Source organism: Varroa jacobsoni, unplaced genomic scaffold, assembly GCF_002532875.2.
Source record: "Varroa jacobsoni isolate VJ856 unplaced genomic scaffold, vjacob_1.0 contig00224, whole genome shotgun sequence".
NCBI classification, from domain to species: Eukaryota; Metazoa; Arthropoda; class Arachnida; order Mesostigmata; family Varroidae; genus Varroa; species Varroa jacobsoni.
The window spans coordinates 15,735-33,836 of NW_019214431.1; the positions used below are offsets into that span (position 1 = coordinate 15,735).

Sequence of the window (18,102 nt, forward strand, 5' to 3'; positions counted from 1 at the left end):
CTGTCCAGAGCTGTTTGGCGGGCCAAAAAGCCTTAATAACTTTTGGACCGTACAAGACAGACTGACAACGATTGTTCGGTAAACGTTGCATATGATCTCCCATATTTTTTGTACGTTAAAACGAGTCTTCTGGGAGCTTTTCAACAGCTGTGTGCCCTGGTGCTCTGCATTTATAATATCGTTGTCGGTGGCTTGATTGAGGGTGTTAAAGATACGTCACGTCATCTATCTATTACTTTAAAGCATTAAAGCAATCGAACTACATGGATTTGGTTATAAGGGCCAAAGCCGTTGCTTGTTTCCAGCTTTGTTCGGTCCAGGCTATAATTGTAGCGTTTTAATGAAGTTGTTGTCATCATCGGAGGAGCCACACTGGGTGCTGTTGATTGTTGTGACGAATATCGAAGATGAGGCCCTGCAGAAATTCTAATTACCTGGCAACAGCGTTCATTGTTTTCTTCTTGGGCAATATTTCGTGGTAAAGAATGCCTTTAATATCACTTGCGAGTATGAGCCTGTGATCAAGTCGATCCAGCTCTATAACTTGAGCTGCTCTTTTGCTTTTCTTGATCATCTTCAGTGTTCTCGTTACATTTTCATAACATATGCTTAGGGAAATCTCATATCAAGACGGAACGGAGAGCACTGTCTAGGCTATATTTTCTCAAAAACTTCCGCAATTATTTGTTTTTCTTCGTAAGGTCTTAAGGTGTAGTGATCTCCTATATGGTCTTCAATCTCCGATTTTCCACTCAAAAATAGTTGCGACAGTAACAAGTTGTTTTTACTGAAAGCGTCTTTGCCCAATGTTTTCACTAGTTTTCAATTACTTCCACAAACGTTTTCACCTTCACGAAACAAACCTAATTACTGAACACTGGTTTTGACCACTAAAGAATGTCTTCGCTTCTAAACTCATTATTCTCTAATAACACTTAATCAGCCCAGAGTCGTAGATAGCTAGAGACGAGATGTAAACGTTTACTAAATTAAAAGTTATATGAAATGTTCGACCCACTAAATAGCTTTGGGCAGTTAATAGATAACGTTATAAAAGAAATTGGTCCTCAAAATTTCAAATGAGGGAAGCCTAATATACCCACCTAACGTAAGTGCTTACTGAAATCAAGAGATTTTAAGTCTTCGAAATAGTTTATACATAGTGGTATGAGATGTTAGCGATAAATGGTAATGTTAGTGAGAAACTTTGAATCTCGTTGACTCGCAACTGATGTCATTTCAGTTTAGGGTATGCGTCCTTTAACATCATCAATCTGTACTATTTATCATAAAGTAAGTATTCCCACATAATTTAATTATTATTTTATTATTATCAGTTTGGTTACTTTACGTGTCTAACTCTTTAGCGGACCTTTTAATTTACTTCTTAAGTAAAGTGTTAAAACGGTCGCTTATTTTAATAATATAATATCATAATGAAATGTACTTTGATATTAAATATAACATTTTAATTCTATCCTTACCATTATAATTACATTTTCCAATGGAAGAACATCGAACTGATTCAAATAGTCAACACGACACGTTAACGTATATCAGACCTGTTCAGCCATCGTCGGATGGTTTCATCAATTTGGTCATCGGTGCCATTTTACAAAACGCCGTATTTTTACCGTACAATTTTATCTTTGCGTATATCAAGTTTAATCGATGCGATAGATGGCCACAGTAGATTATTATTATTATCATACGAGAGGATTTGTATTCGCGAATCTCATAACAACCAACCTAGAGTTAAGACAGCTGCTTTTTAAACTGTTTGTTTTTGAATTTTTCACGCGTTCAATGTCTTAGCGATATTCAATAAGAGGGAGTTTGTGCGATCTATAGAGACAAGAAAATTACACGACTTCTCCGGATTTAAGACTTGGTCATGTAACCGGTCGTTCGTTCAGTGTTGTTTGAATTCGGCAAACTCTGAAGTAAGTCGCTCGTTTCATTCCGTCAGCTGATTATTCCAAATAAGAAGAAAAGAATACGTTTGACTACAACAGGAACTTAGTTAGTTTTTGTAGCGCGCTATTTGGACGGGAGCCTGTTGAGAGCAACTGCTGTATGGGAAGATCTCAATTCAATAAAAACGAAAAAACATCCCCGCACGCTAATTTCGATTGTATTTTGATGCAGCTCATACAGCCTTCAATTGTGATTCTGATTGTATTTATTGTATTCATTATGATCAGTCACTAGTTAAAGGCTTCAGTGAAAATCACCCCACACAACTAGTTGAGTGACCTACGATCGCTAGCTGAATTTTTCACACTTACGGTCGCGGTGATAACTTCAAACAGTTAATGTCACTAAGCAAAGATCGTATAAGGTGGAATAATGATATATACGAACGTAAACTATATTTCCGTGTATGTGATGGATGTAAGTAGCGTGTGGCCTTTCTGATACGTCCGCGTCGGGGCATGCCGTAGCGTCATCATCGCGATCATCATCGATGTATGCCATTCGGCGCTTTTACTAGCGCTAGAAACGGCTGTTAGCAGTAGGGACAGCAGCCGGAGCGGATACTAAGGTTGATCACGGTAGAGACACGTTGAGGGAAGGAACAAGCGACACGTGTCACACAGATTCTATCTAGTGAGTATTAATCGCACACCTTCGTTCCAGAGCGAGTACTCTCTCTCCCCCTATGTGTGTTTGAATGTCTGACTGGTCTGATGATGAACCTTTGTAAATCTACCTGCAAATATAAACGGTGTGGGTATCTGTGTGCCTGTGCACCAAAATGCTTTACGGAATCGTTCCTATGACTCATTGCGACGTAAACACACATAGTTTCACCGTACTGTTTCACATGACAATGCACCAGCGGCTGTATGACATTAATCTAATGATAATGAACATCGATTAACTAACTAACCATTCATTTTGTGTGTTTTTTTTGTCTTTCTTCATGCTACCATTGAGTACTTCATCTGCCAGCGCTCGTCGTAAAAGGAACGACCACTTGCCGCTCTTAGAGAACTCAGTCACGTAAAGTTACATGAAGCACAGGATCCCAGGACGGTGTCGTTCAGGAGACGGCCAAGATGCGAACTAATGGACTATGTTCTAAAAATCATTCTCACAGCACAAGTATTTAATTGGTGTCTCACTAAATGCATGTGTGACACAATTTAATTGGGCGCTATTGAATTCAAGGGCACGGTCGTGCTTCTCCGACACTTTAAGTAAGTTCACAGCTCAAACTTGGGGACACGGTAAGGTAGGAAGCTCAGTAAAGCCTTTGTCCTGCTTTAGATATCTGCTAGGAGTGACTGTTTTTACAAATTCATTCACTAGTTTTAAGGAAATTTCAGTTTGAACAAAAACATACGAAGCAAGATGCCTGCTGCGACTGTAGTTCGATAATACGACCTGTAATACGACGTGAAATCTAATATAAAGAGTTAATGAGAAGTTGTGTCCATAAACTCTAAATTATAAATTTCGTTTGCTTCAAAAGGCCTAGATTTTGTTATTTCTAAAAAACATACAGTGTTTCGGTACAGTGGAAGCTTTTTACTAAGGTTTCGTGAAAATCGTGAAGGTACCAAATTATTATCTCTTCGCGTTATTTAAATAAACAAGTATTTATTACTAGTAAACTCCGCAAATGATTCACCCATCCAAAATGTATGTATAATATGTATACATGAAACATGTATCTAAAAGTACGAACGAGCTTCTTGTCTCAATAATAATTATGCAGCAGAGTTAAAACCGCAGGATTCATCAAGCGTCTTCTATATTCCTTGAACAAATGTTCTACTACGATACCAACGGTGTTTTCTTGTTCTAAGTCATTGAGTTAAAAAACGGTCCCCAATTGGTCGATAAGACGACAGCAGACGATTACATACTTCACGATATTATTACCTTACGTCTACCAATAGCAGCAGCAACAAAACGCTAATGGCCTTCAATCGGACTTTTCTCGGCCGTTTCTTTTCGCTCGCTACGAGACAAGCAACATCTTTGTCGAAAATATTTTCAATTTCAGATCTTTAAATCTTCTTGAAATTGATTAGCAACACTTCGAAATACACATGCGTGGAAAAAACAAGTATTGCTAGTAAAGTCACTAATTTTGAATTCTAGCGATACGTCGTCTTTACAGACTGTGGAACCACAATATTGGCCATCGTGGCTAGTGCAATAGCTTGTACAGGTAAGTATTCTTCTGTATGGGGCAACTTCAACTATACTTCATAGAATAGTGACGTTCTATGGTCTGACGTAGTTGGTTTGAAGAAAAAAGAGGGGACGAAAGTGAACGCGACGGTTTCCTGATGACGAACGTGATATACATGTTGCTGTTGGTGCTATCGTTGTTGACGGTAATGACAACTACGACAGTGGTGATACTGGCGATGAAAATAGCTTAAGAGATATTTTTCTTACAGAGCAAACGTTCGAACGAATCTTCCTTCGGTACCCCACCAGGCGAATGCGAAAAAGAAGCCGGCCAGTGGGCTGAACCCCTCGATCTCTGACGGAGAGCACTTCTGCTCCTGCTGTTGTCTGATTTTTGCGTTACCGCGCTTTCTTCTCTTTCTTCAGCAGCAGGAGCAAAAGTTGCCGCCGCTCATCGCCATCTTCATTCGCCTTGTTGTTGTTGTTGCTGTTGTTACTTCTCTCCTTCCCGCTGATGTCGGTATCGCGTTTTTCCCGCTGCCTTGAGTCGCACAGAGCCGCTAACGCCAAACCCAAAAATCAAATAACGAAAAAAAAATCTAAGCCAAAACCTCTGCCTCTGTCTTATACGAACCAGCAAAGAGTCTAGGGAGGGCTAACATTAGAAGGAGACGCTAAAAATGTTGTTAAGGAACAGCAACGCTTATTTCGACCGATAGCTATAACGGGCAGCTCTTCCACATTATTACACAAGTCGAAGAACTAGAAAGACCATGTTGCGTAGGAGTGTATATAGAACACTTTTTAAGTCTTTGAATTTGCAATACCCCTCCGTACCTCAACACATCCAATACTTGATATTATTATATGGCAGACAGAATAGACAAGCAGTGGTTAGAATTTTTTATTGCGCCGCATCAGAAGATTCTCTTTCAAATTTCAATGGTATCGATAGATATTGTAGACGCAGAAATCAGCATGCTACTATATGCGTCCATCGTGCCCCGTTTCTATCAAAAATGTCCCTGTATCCTAATTGCCTTTTTCTGCTTCCACGTTTGCTTTTACCTCACGAATGCCATTCATAACTGGGAAATAGCCTTCCAGATCTCAATTTTAACCGCACGTTTAGGGTGTATGACTGCATAGTCTGCTTGTTTTCCGTAAAAGAGGTGCCTTTGTGAATAATTTAATGATTAAGTGGCCATTTAAAAACAGGGTGCTTCCCCTTCTCGCCGTGTCTGTCAAGGAGCCTACTTGATTTGATGAAATCTTATTGACCTTAATTTTATGTTTATTACTGCTATCGATGATACTCATCCAGGGTTGAGCTTAATCAAGATCAAATCTGAAGTCCTTGACTCTGATGGCGGAGGAGTGATGTCAAATATTGACGTCGAATGCGTAGTGTGTGGGGCGGTTGAGTCTCCCCATTGGGCGGTCGATGAAGCTGGTCACGCCGTGTGCAAGATGTGCGCACAGCCAGGTGATTTAGGTCTTGGAGGGGGCGCAGCAGGTGTTGTCGGTATCAAGAAAGGCATGGTTTGCCATAACTGCAACACAACAACGACGACCTTATGGCGTCGAAACAATGAGGGCTTTCCCGTTTGTAACGCCTGTGGGCTATACTACAAGTTGCACAATGTAAGTATCCCGAACAGCGCATTGTAAATTAAATGGCACGTTTTGGAAATATAGTGATGAGGTACCTTGTGTCAGCTAGATGTTAGAATCTTTGTGGATCGACCTATTTTGATTCGCGTGACCATATAGAACATCATTTTCTTCCATTTATAAGTCCTATTCAGATTTTGTTTCCAATCTAAACTACTTCTGATTTTGTCATTAAACAGATGAACTTAATAGAGATTTTTGCATTAGTCTACCAACAGTGCGTTACATTGAATAAACTGTCACATCACGGAAACATAACAAACCCTTAAGTTCCATTAAATGGCAGGCAGACGTTCCCGTTAATTACGCTTATGTGAATCTGCATGTTTGTGTTAACAATTTTAATCTCTAGACAACAAATATTCATAGAGAGAACGAATTAGCAATAACCATATAGTCATAATAAGAGTAATAATAATGATAATAAGATTGTGTAATTATTCCTCCCTATCAGTATTTAATGGAAAGTCGAGTCCCACCGAGGAAATGAAGTACCAGAGACTTTGTCTTACTTACTTTGATTATCAATAGTTATTTAAAACTTCCATTTTTCCTTTAAATGTCTATTTATTGTAAACATATAATGCATTTTTCTTTAACCTTACTCCTCAAGTGGAAGCCTCTTGTACCACAATAGATGGATCTTTTTTATTTTTGTTCTCATTTATCGAATAAAAAAGTTCTCAGCTATTATTTTTTTGTGATGAAGCACTATGGTCCCTTGACATTGACATATTATTATTATGTAATGCAAACGTTAGACCGACCGGAAAATCGGGTTGAAGATGAATTTCATTTGCAAAGCTAATTACGAACTGCTTTTAAGAGGAACAGTGTATTAGTTGCTCAACTATATGTTGAGTGAAACGAGTAGACAGCTCCCTTATCAACCATCAGCCTTTAGCCTGCGTGACACCTTTTTTGTCTAGATAGCAACTACTGTGAGCGGCCAGTAAATTTACACAATGAAGGTGGTGGAATATTTAGGATAGAAATAATTTTATAACCAAATTTTACACAAGGACTACGTCTGACCAGTTGCGTTGAAGTCGAATGAAGCGAATCAAATTTGAGATCTGCAATATTTACTAACACCTAAAAAATTTATCAGCAGGTTTCATTTTCTCTAACTTACTTTGTTTTGATCCATGCATTGAACAGACGAATCGACCTTTAGCGCTTAAGAAAAAGGATATTCAAACGCGTAGACGTAAAAGTGGAGGGGGTCAACTTAAAACGAAGGGAACCGGTTCCGGCGGAAATAGCAGTTCTCAGAGTGGCGGCGCCAGTGGTGGCAACGGGTGTGGAAGTCCAAAAGAGCAGTCGCAAGTGGTACCGCCATTGCAAGCGTCGCTTTCAGCCGTCGGATCTTCGGTCTCCACGACGTCCGGAACAACATTAGCGTCAAGTGCTAGTGGTATTGGGGGTAACAGCTCTTCTACTGATTTACGGGTACCTCCTATTCTACCGGCTGGACTTTCATCCACTGGTCTATCGTCAACGTTAATAGGATCTTCTCAGAGCGGAGTCTGGCCTCCTGCACAAGCAGCAGCTGCAATGGTGGTCCTTGGTCAAAATCTGACGTTACAACAATTGACCGCTCTGCACTCAGGTCGGACGACGTCAATAGCTGCACCCCAGACAACGTCGTCATCAAGCACGCCCAGTCAGGTGGGCTTACTCGCTCAGCCAGTCAATTCACTCATAATAAAAATGCAGTACTTGCTGTTACTTATATATTGCTTGCTGTAGACCAATTATAAGAATATATATATATATAACAGAGAACAAATTCATGTGAAATAAACTATGCAGGAATCATATAAAGTATTTACAAGCATAACACCGTACGTCAGAATAAAACTGTGAAATGTAATGAGTCATTTTAATGCCTAGTCACTAAATCATATAATATTAATAATAAAATTGCGTTTCTTTGTATCACACAATAAAGTGAAGTGCCTAATCGTCGCTCGGCGGGACAAACAATGAAAGTCAGGTTGTTATTATGTATGGCGGTAGATTTAAAATAACGTCCATCTTTCCAGGTGGCCGCGGCAAGACAGCTTTTCGTTCAAGTAGCGCACGCGGGTCAGCAGTTAGCTAGCAGGGGAGGTATACTGTCGGCTGGTCCGGGAAACCAGCAACAAAATAGTAGCTTGAGTAGTCTGAGTTCTGTGATCTCGGCAACTAGTAAAAACCTTAAACAGAACAAACAAAGGTCGCGAAGTCGGGTAGAATCCCCTCAGGATCCATCAGATGAACAAGACACCATTACCAGTCGGAGCAGAAGTCAATCACCATCCGATCGGTAAGTTAAAGCATAAATTTAACGCCCGATCTAAGACTGCTAGAATTACGCTTTGGTGATTTTATGCAAGCCAAGATTCAATAGGGTCATCAGTGCATTGTATATTGTATTGTATGCATTAATGCATTGCATTGCCTCCTAGAAAATCTATCGAACTACCGAAATAATATCTGATCATAATTTAAATCAGAAAGATACTGGAAAGCTCGAAATGTTCAAGACATAACTGGCCTAAGTAAGCATAACTTTTGTTGAGGGTTCATGCGTTCGATTATTTTCCTAGCAACCGACATGAGTCTTATTATAATTTTTAAAAGTTTAGCTTTTAATAAACGTTGCTTCACATATACCCGCTCAGCTTTTACTTTACCTATGTAGGGGCTGAGTCAAGCTTTTTTTTGTAGTGAGTCGAAGCAGTACTTTAATTAGTGGATCTGAGGGACCCTATGTTACTAACAATTAGGAGTAGAATTGTCATTTAGTGACCTCAGTTATTTGAATATGCTGTTTATTTACCTAATTATGACATCTACCGCGACATCATTTGGACCCAACGATGGCTAAATGAAGAATTGTCATCCGGATAACTGTAATACACATTTGGCTCGTTAATTGGAAGCGTTTCTATGTCCCTTCACGACTTGTTTCTTCATTATATGATCGTTATTGCAAAATTAGCAACACTACAAGCAAATTCATGGGATGGACTTGAACGTTCATCTCAAGTGTCGATAGCTCTTCTGTGGTTAACAAACATATATCAAAATAAATACACTCAAGTGTGTAAATGAATCATAATAAATAGACGAGCTCTTTAATAAAAATTTCCGGTATAATAAGCACAATTTATTGATACAATCGCCTAGGATGAAAAAATGGGATAAGGGCTGCAACAAATCAAAATTCTGGGAACACGGCCTATGGTGCAAGTAATCAAGACAAACTCATTGATATTCGGTAATGTAGTTCTGAAAATAATATGGCGTATATTTTCAGAATATACTTGAACGAAGTCTAGTATTGGAAATATTACTATAAGATTTATAATGCTAGTAACACAACGACTTCGATATCGCCACATCATTATTATTATTATCGAATAGGTTTTTAAGCACTTCCGATTATATTTGCTAGCTTCTACGCTTCTAGTGCCGTTTATTTAATTAATAATTGCAATCCATTAACTACATATCTATTGTACCTTACTGTTTGTCGTCACCTATCAGCATTTTCCCTCATGTTCGCCTCTTTCAATGTAATTACCTACATTCGAGTAACAAGGCTGAGCGAGTGTTGAACAAGGCCAGGTCATAACAATTCTCACCAACTAGCGACAACGTCCAGTCACTTGACATAAATGCAGATTTTCATTTCCAACATGATTGCGCATCGTAAAGTTATTGTTTAATGATAAAAAAAAAAAAAAAAATTGTACCCCTTGCCACTATGTGTCAAAATGTCTATACTGTGTTGTAAAAGTTCACTGTAAACGATTTCTAATACGAATTAAAAAAAAAAAAACGCTTTTATTTTATCATAGAACTTTTTGAGTATGGGTTAGGCACTCGATGTAAATACGCACGACTCAAAATAGCCTCGATATGCTTAAAATTCGTTTATTCAGGTAGTATAATTTTTGATAGTCTTTTAAAACGTGTTAAAGAAATGTGAAAAGCAGCACCGTCAACCGCTCTTACTGCACCCGGTGATGCTAATATTTATTTGATTGTAGCGTGGTACTTCACATTATTTTACAAATATAATAATGTTTGTTGTGGTACGAAGAAGAAATAAATACGTTTTACTCTAAATTATCGTTGTCGCTATTACCACATTTTCCTCTATCTTCTGGTGGCGTTGACAATTACTGTGCCTTTCTTTTGAAAGCATTCAATTAGCAGCCGGAGTCGAATTTCGAAAACGAATCGCGACGATCAGATTCCCCCCATTATATTGTATTCTCTTATGTAACCTTGTGATCAGGACGACTACAGAAACGCTCTTCCCATTTAACGACCTAGTCTTGACCTAATTGACCAACTGACTTTTCACGTTTGAATTTACAGTGAGCATTATTTGTCAGCTACTTGGGTTGTGCCCGTTTAATCCAATTCGATTTTTTATATGTGTTCATAGAACATACCCATAGAAATGTGTGCGAAGACATTTCCAACACAGCTACCAACAAATGCATTAACCGTGATATTTTCAGCGTTATAATGTTTTGTTTCTTTGTATTAAACGCCAAATATTTAGAAAATAAAGTGGTGTTTTATGAATTACAGTTTCTGGACGGACTAATCTATGTGGCTCAAGCAACAACTAACGATCGTTCTGACCAGCTCTTCTTCAAACAAACAAAGCTGTTGTGATACTGGCCCAATATATTTCCATTATATGTGCTTGGCCCTCCTAATTGTTTATGAAATTTCACGTTAGGTAGCGATTGTTCATGTCGAAAAGCTGAATGGGCTTATTCTTTAGCTTTACAAATAGCAAGGATCTTTCTTGGCTAACTGACAAGCGTCAGCCCTATTGATGATATTTGCGGTCTTTATAACTGCATAGGAAATTGTGCGAAGCATGCATGGTGGTAATAGTATTTTATCAACTCCCGTTTGTTGTGAAAACTTGTCAGTCAGCTATTTTTTGCGTATGTACTCGTTCCTGTAGCACATATGTGCTAAGTGAAGTCCTATCATTAGGTGGCGTAACGCCAGGGGTTAAAAGCGTAAACCCGTGTGTGCCTATTGCTCCCATAAAAGTAATACGATTTTATTCCATAGCATGCTATTTCATAAAACGCAACAACATTCTGTCTGCCATGCATAAAGATAATGATAACGGATAAAAATTCTGTAATCAAAGGAAATGCACGCCGCAATCAATGACGAATACTTAATGGTGAACACAAATCAGTTTCAAGGGGCCTTTCTTCTTCTTATTTCTTCTTTTCTTCGGATCATTAATAAACCTATTGATTTTCCAAAAGCCTAGTTTGGTCGTATCTTCCAACAATACAGAGTCTCGTTGCACAGTGTTGCTAAAACAAAGAAAGTAGGTTTAGAGTGCTAATGTTCGGGCTCCCTCAGACAAACCAACAAGCTCATACAGGACCAATATAATCAGACACAGTAAATAACTAGAGAGCCTTTTTCATGTTAGAGACGCATCTCGCGCCTTCAAACAAACTGCACTCTGTGAACGATAATAATAACTAATTTATGAATAATAATAACAATAAAAAATTCCAAATTATCATGAACGGAACGCGACAGAACGTGGATACCACACCCCTAAATATGCCATGGTCACGTTACGATTTATGTGCCAAGAACGATCGGCGTTGTTGTTAGATCGACAACATTAATCAAGTCAATGAAATCTGTTTACGAATGATTGTTATTCTGTCATTCATTTTAACATTCTGCACGAAAAAGATCCATCAGTTCGCGCCAAAGTTTGCATTCTATGTGCACGTCCATGAAACAGGCACAGTCACGTTTTATGTTGAAAATGACGACGACGACGACAACAACGATGATCCTTGGTTTTTGGTGTAACAATATGATATTCTTCGATAACCAGCAAGCAATGTAGTCTCTATCACGTAGACGAGCACCGTAAGCTAATCAATTTCCATCAGCTTATATATTATTATTAACTTAATTATTGGCAAATATCACGATACAATTCCATGGACTAGAACATTAGACTTGGAATCTTCACGGACGTTCATCTTCTTGTTTGACCAGCTGGATAAGTGATAAATTAAACAATATGTTCCTGGTTCAATTTATTGCATAGAACTTAGCAGAACCCAGTGCGAGCATAGAGTTCTTGAACATTATATTCTTTTTTTGCTTTTCCATCTGCGTTTTATCATTTAGAAGTGAACTGGAACAGAACAGACTAATCACCTCTTGTTTAGACCTACGTTCAGTGTAAATTATTATATTTAGATGCTCTGCATGATTATGCGCCTCTTTCTATTTATCTTGCTTGGATTGAACTTGATCAGCGAGTGTCAGAGTCAGCTGGAACTAAACGTGCGACGTTCCTATGTCTACGAATATTGCTGATGATGATTAGTGGAGAAACTTCGAGATTGGTTAGAACGACACTGACAAATGCCTTTCATGTTCTCACAACAAGGCACATGCTTTATGAATCACTTAATTATATTATAGTTGAATAGTGGTATTATAGTAATCAGATTATATCAGTATGAAAAGTGGTATTCATTTGCAGTTTTTGCCAGAGCCTTTTTCAACGAGTTTATTCGTAAACCATCGTTATCAATATTTTCGCTGCCGTGTAACAAACAGCAGCGCATTGCCGGTATACACACACAGATAATATTATTCAGGTCTATTGGAAACGATCTTCAATTGTTTGATCCTAGAACTTTCCACGTTGTTTTTATTCTATAGCCAGCAGGTTTCTCGCCTATATACCAAAATACAGATATAATATTCACATCACATTGAATTCGATTATCATCTGGCAACCTTTATATATATTTTTTGATGTATCTTATAGTATCGTTCGTACTCTTAAAAAGTACGTTAAGTGCTTTTTGATTAGAAAGGATTTATACAAAATGTCATTATTATTAGCAAACCTCTGCGAAGATTTCTCAGAGTAGAGCTTCTTTGCCGAGTTTGCGTTATCGCTGTCGCTGTTCTGACTAATCGAAAGCAATAGAAAAATTTTTCGAATTCGATTGATTTCAGCGACTGAGCTGGTTGCCTTTCCTCCAAAGTTAACACAGGAAAACCGATTACTCTTACCTATAAATAGAGGAAAAACCAAAGATGAACTTCCACCCGAAATAACTGTAGGCATCTTGTTTTTGCGTGCTATACAAACAATTTGATAACAGATATTAAAGCGTGTGTTCACGTGTGTGTGACCGTACCAATTTATGTAGACGTATTGTAAAATGTTTCAGCGTCGTATACAGTCTGCCGTTGTGTCTGTCTGTCCGTTGGTTAGTTACCGAACTGCTAATAATTTCTAGGTCATTCGGAAATGACCAATCCTCTTGTGCCACCGTCGTCTCTTTTTAATCGAATGCTTTACGTTTATGCTGGTATCATGTAATTTCTTATTTTTACACGACGAATTTAAGGCCGTACCATCATGGTCATGGTCAGAAGGCCATAGTGATTGATAAGAAATAATGCCTCATTGACAGATAACTTCTACTAGCTCAGGAATCTGCGCAAGCAGCCATTATTAGATATCGTTTTGCCAAGTGTATGATTTTATTCTGCCTTGCAATGGGACTATTTTCAATCATTTTTTAATTTGTGTCAGCATCAAATGTGTTCACTTTTGTTCGTTGTGCCTATTAAACGTATTATATAATATCTAGGGGACGTAATGGATGATGAACAATTTTCAGTGCTATAAAATTGCTGCGTAATGGCAGTGATCGTTTTCTCAGTATTCGACCCCTGTCACAAACGCATCATGTCATACATAAACATCATCAAGCTCTACAAATGGTACAATATAGGAAAAGCTGTAAAAGCCCCTTGTTGTTGGAGGATTAGCGCTCAGCTCACGTCCTATGTGGTACATCTTGGATATCTCTATAACCTTTGGCCTTTTGAAATCCCAATTCTTCTGTTACATTCACAATTCGAACTTTGAACCAATAGAGTGAATATAACATATAATTATTAACTCTTTCACGAAATTTATCCAGGTTGTCTCGTGAAATATACCCTGCTAAGCGTTAAGATTTCTCATTAACTTTCTTATTAACGCTTCCTATTGATGTTCACACCTCTGTGTTTTTTATTTATTTTTACAGATTGGTGATTGCAGTTCCGCCAAATGGGAGCTTAACAACGACGCAATCAGTCGACGATTAAAAAATATCCTTATTAAAAAGAAGAAAAAAAATGACTTAAAACGAGCAAATAAAGTAAAGCAAGAAGCATTGTTGCGCAACGAAGTAATGATGTGCGTGTGTGCCTGTGACATGGTAAATGCGCGATCTGTCTGATGCATGTTGGAATATATCTGGCACTGTTATTAGGCTATGATTATTAAATCATCATACTAATTCATTCAGTTCATAAACCTATTTATCGATTCAGCTCATTATTCAATCCGCGCCGTCCGTCCGTCCGGGTTGAGTTTATTAAGGATATATATATATATATATATATATATACTTCCAAATGTGTTTGATTATTCTTTCATTTCAGACATGTTTGTTTGAATAATAAAGCAGAAGCTAACTAATTCATATAAAAGCCTAAAATGTCAATTCTAACATATGCTTAGCATAATACAATGGCCTGACTAGCTATGGTGCATGCGCAGTGGCATGTAGAGCGAGCGTTTTGACACAATGTTATTAGCCATTTTAGCAAATTAGAGGCCTCGAGGGGAGAAGTCATTAAAAATCGAAGTAAGGTAAGTTCTCTGAAAATGTCTGTGGGTCAGCAAAGCGTGACGCATACTTTTTACAAACAACGCGTGAAATTTTTGTACCGGAACACAAGTTACCATGGCAACTAGACTTAAATAGAATTTTGCAAAACCGAGAAATTAAGGTAGAGCAATTCTACACAAAACCAAACCTCAAATGTGTTGGAACACGCTATTATGGCCTATGCCATTCTGAGGTATATGGTTGCGTAAAGCTGTAAATTCGAGTCTTTCACTTTTTCATATTTACCCAAAAATCTGCTACGAGCCAAATGGTAAACTATTGCAGTGAAAACGTTTCGCGTCGTGCTTATGAGGCGCATGAATCTCTTTTTGCTAACAACTGAAGAGTCTATAGAGCGCTTACTTTGCGATTTGTGATAATTACTATAGCCACAGATCTTTGGTCTTACACTGTTAAGGCTCCAGGAGGCCCACTTCTTCGATAATTGGCCAAGCTTTTTACTGTTCTAAATAACTCAATAACTAATATTCCTTGGTTTACAAGATATGTGGACGACAATCTCTTGAAATTTTGAATTTCATCGTTTATCTTCAGTATAAATTTTGTCGATTTAGTTTTACTACAAAATTGTGGTGTGTAACGGCCGCTCGTTCGAAATACATATTTCTCATTTCAACCAGTTACAACCTGCTTTATGATTTAAACGAATATGTCTGAGGTATAAGAATGGTCGAATATATATATATATATATATATATATATATATATATATATATATATAATTTTTCAATTGACGGAAATATTTTATGAGAACGAATATTTAATTGCATTTGCTATTCTGATTCTCGTAAGCGAATTTCAATCGAATATATTTACGTGACGTTGATAATGTTGATGGTGCTGCTGGTGGTGTTACTTCTTTTGCAAGGAACATAATTGAGTAAGCACCATAGTACAAACTGTACCTAAATTGGAAACACAGGGCGGAATATACAAATTGTCGATATTAACTGCCAGCCAAATGCTCTCCCATAGGATAAAAAGATACTGTTCTCAAATGTTCTGTAGAGTTCTCCAAATCATCAAAAGATCAAAGGTGATCAAAAAAACAAAGTTCGTCAATCAGATCCAGTAGATAATAAATGAAATTTACATAATACTGCAATGAATTGAACAAAGAATAATTTGATAGTGGACAAGCTATAATAGTGACTACTGACATTGTATCTCTGCCCGATTTGCTAACATCAAAGAATCAAATTCTGTTGAGCTCCGGAAAAACCCTGAGCTACATTGACAGCCTTCGTGATTGTAATCCTATCGCATTATAATACTCTGACGCTCATTCCAACTATTTTTACTTTCTCGGATCGGACTACCATTATCATCACCATCACCATTATCGCCGCCGTCGTCGTTATCTCTTGCTCTCTCAATTGACTTTTAATTCATTGCTTGTGAAATTCGTGATTTTGGTACCTGTGAAGTTATTGCTTTACCGACCAGTCCATTCTTAGGCCAATACAAATCAATTAAGTATTTAGCCGACCGAGCAAGTCGTTTCAATATTATCTGAATAAAGTTGGTACCGTTGGTGGGCTATTGATTGTCAAGGGATGTTAGTGTAATTGTTTTATCCATTGGTAATGTTTATTGGTTGGTGTCGCGTAAACTGTTGATAAGTATTGATCATGATTAACACACAGGCAGATTGACGTTAAGTTCCTAGTGGTTCTCAGCTGGCAAAGCTGTCGAGCCGAAAGACTCGAATATGTCGAGAAGGATAATATACTAAACCTACAAAAAAGTTCGAATGTGAACATGGGAATCTTGTGAACCAAGGCGAAATAATGTACCTATTATACTATAACAGATCGAATGAAGCAGTCCGAACGTGAGCAAGGTGTAGCGATTAGATGGCGCGTTAAGCAACGGAAGGGCGTTTCACAATCAACAGGCATCGTCTACGAATCTGCAAAATTACTAATATTGTCAAGCGTAGAATCGTAAGGGTTAAAGATGATTTGATTTGTTAGTTGTATTCATATTATTGCAATGACTTTTTATAAAGACGTGACTGCGTAGATCTCTTTTTTGTTCACTAGCGATAACAACAACAACCAGTAATAGTCTAATAATAGATAAATAGAGGCAACTAGTACAGAGCCCGCGAAATATAGTTCATATGTATGTAGTATACTCTATAATGTATCATCCATTTGTTCGCTAGGTATATACGTTTACCCTTAACATTATATGTATATTGTACATACAGAATCAGGGTAGACAGGTCTCGCCACCTCAGAATTTTTCTTTCGCTTCTTTTGCAGTGTCTACACACATTTTTGCAAAGGTTCGCAGTGCTGAATTTTGCATGTTCAGTATCTTGAATTGCCGCCTAAGCCTTACTTTAATTAGATTTGTGTTTTATAGCATAGGTTTTACATAATTATTTTTTATTTTGTCTCAAATTAAACAATAATAACTAAACAAGCAAATGTATGATGATATGCATGCTGCAGACTAAAATGCATTCTCCATATAAGTCACCCATTTTAAAAAACTTAGAGAGAGTTAAATTGTCTAAAATTTATTGCACCATACCTTTCCTTGTTTGTCGTAGCTGCTGAATATAATTTCAGTCGTAGCAATAGTATTATCAAGGCCGAATTCTGTGGACATGTCAGTGCGTCAATTTCGTTTTTCCCCGTCTGTTATACCAAAAGGACCTAAATGATTATTACTAGAACCAAGTGAAAGCCCTTGCGTTTTTAAGCTGTTACATGTGCGATATAATTTCTGAATAACTAGTTTTTTATCTTGGAAGTTCTTGAAATTACTTGGTTATATTTTATTAACTATTAAATTATATGTTTAGATTTGTGCAAAAGCTGTGAACATTAGCTGTGGTTTGTTCAAATAAGGACGCTTGTGAGATCTGTGCCTTATTCGTCGAAAGTATTTGGTGATAAACTGACGAAACTGCTTTTTTGCCGTGGGTTCACTGTCATCGTAGAATATTCATCCTTACGCGTGTATATTATTAACGCCAGTCAGAATTAGCGGAGCATTAGAAGTAGAGAGAATGGCCCGTTATTTTTTTATAATAATGATAATCATTATTATTAAATCATACATGTAGTAGCCGCTATTTATGTTTAACTGCTGCTAATATTATTAATAAGAGGAAAAAAATGAGATGCATATGTCTTGACGACGACGATAATGAATTATATACCATCATTGCTGATTTGAAGAAATGTTACAGATCTGATTTAAAAGTGCTCCAATAAATTTCAAACATGTATATAAGTATATAAATATTACTATTCATCATTAGTAGAAAAACTACAATAAACACTCACATGAATAGAAAACCACACTAGAGAGTTGTCGATGCAACGTGGAGCGTGTGCTCTTGTTGCCGCGGCTGCTGAAAAAGCAACAGCGGCAGCAAAAACAACAACAACAACAACAGCACCAACAGGTCTGGCACCAATAATGTGTGCAAAATATAAACAATATCAGTTTTCTATAACGGCGCATGCTCTCA

General features: G+C 37.6%; 1 protein-coding gene across 1 annotated transcript; it reads left to right on the forward strand.

Annotated features, from left to right (window-relative positions):
• Positions 1–3,094: 3,094 nt before the first annotated feature.
• LOC111270956 (uncharacterized) lies at positions 3,095–17,870 on the forward strand. Its single transcript, XM_022851448.2, has 5 exons — positions 3,095–3,203; positions 5,474–5,793; positions 6,985–7,494; positions 7,872–8,134; positions 13,959–17,870. Exons 2-5 carry the CDS (start codon positions 5,530–5,532, stop codon positions 14,017–14,019), a joined length of 1,098 nt encoding a protein of 365 aa, XP_022707183.1. The 5' UTR covers positions 3,095–3,203; positions 5,474–5,529; the 3' UTR covers positions 14,020–17,870.
• Positions 17,871–18,102: the final 232 nt, after the last annotated feature.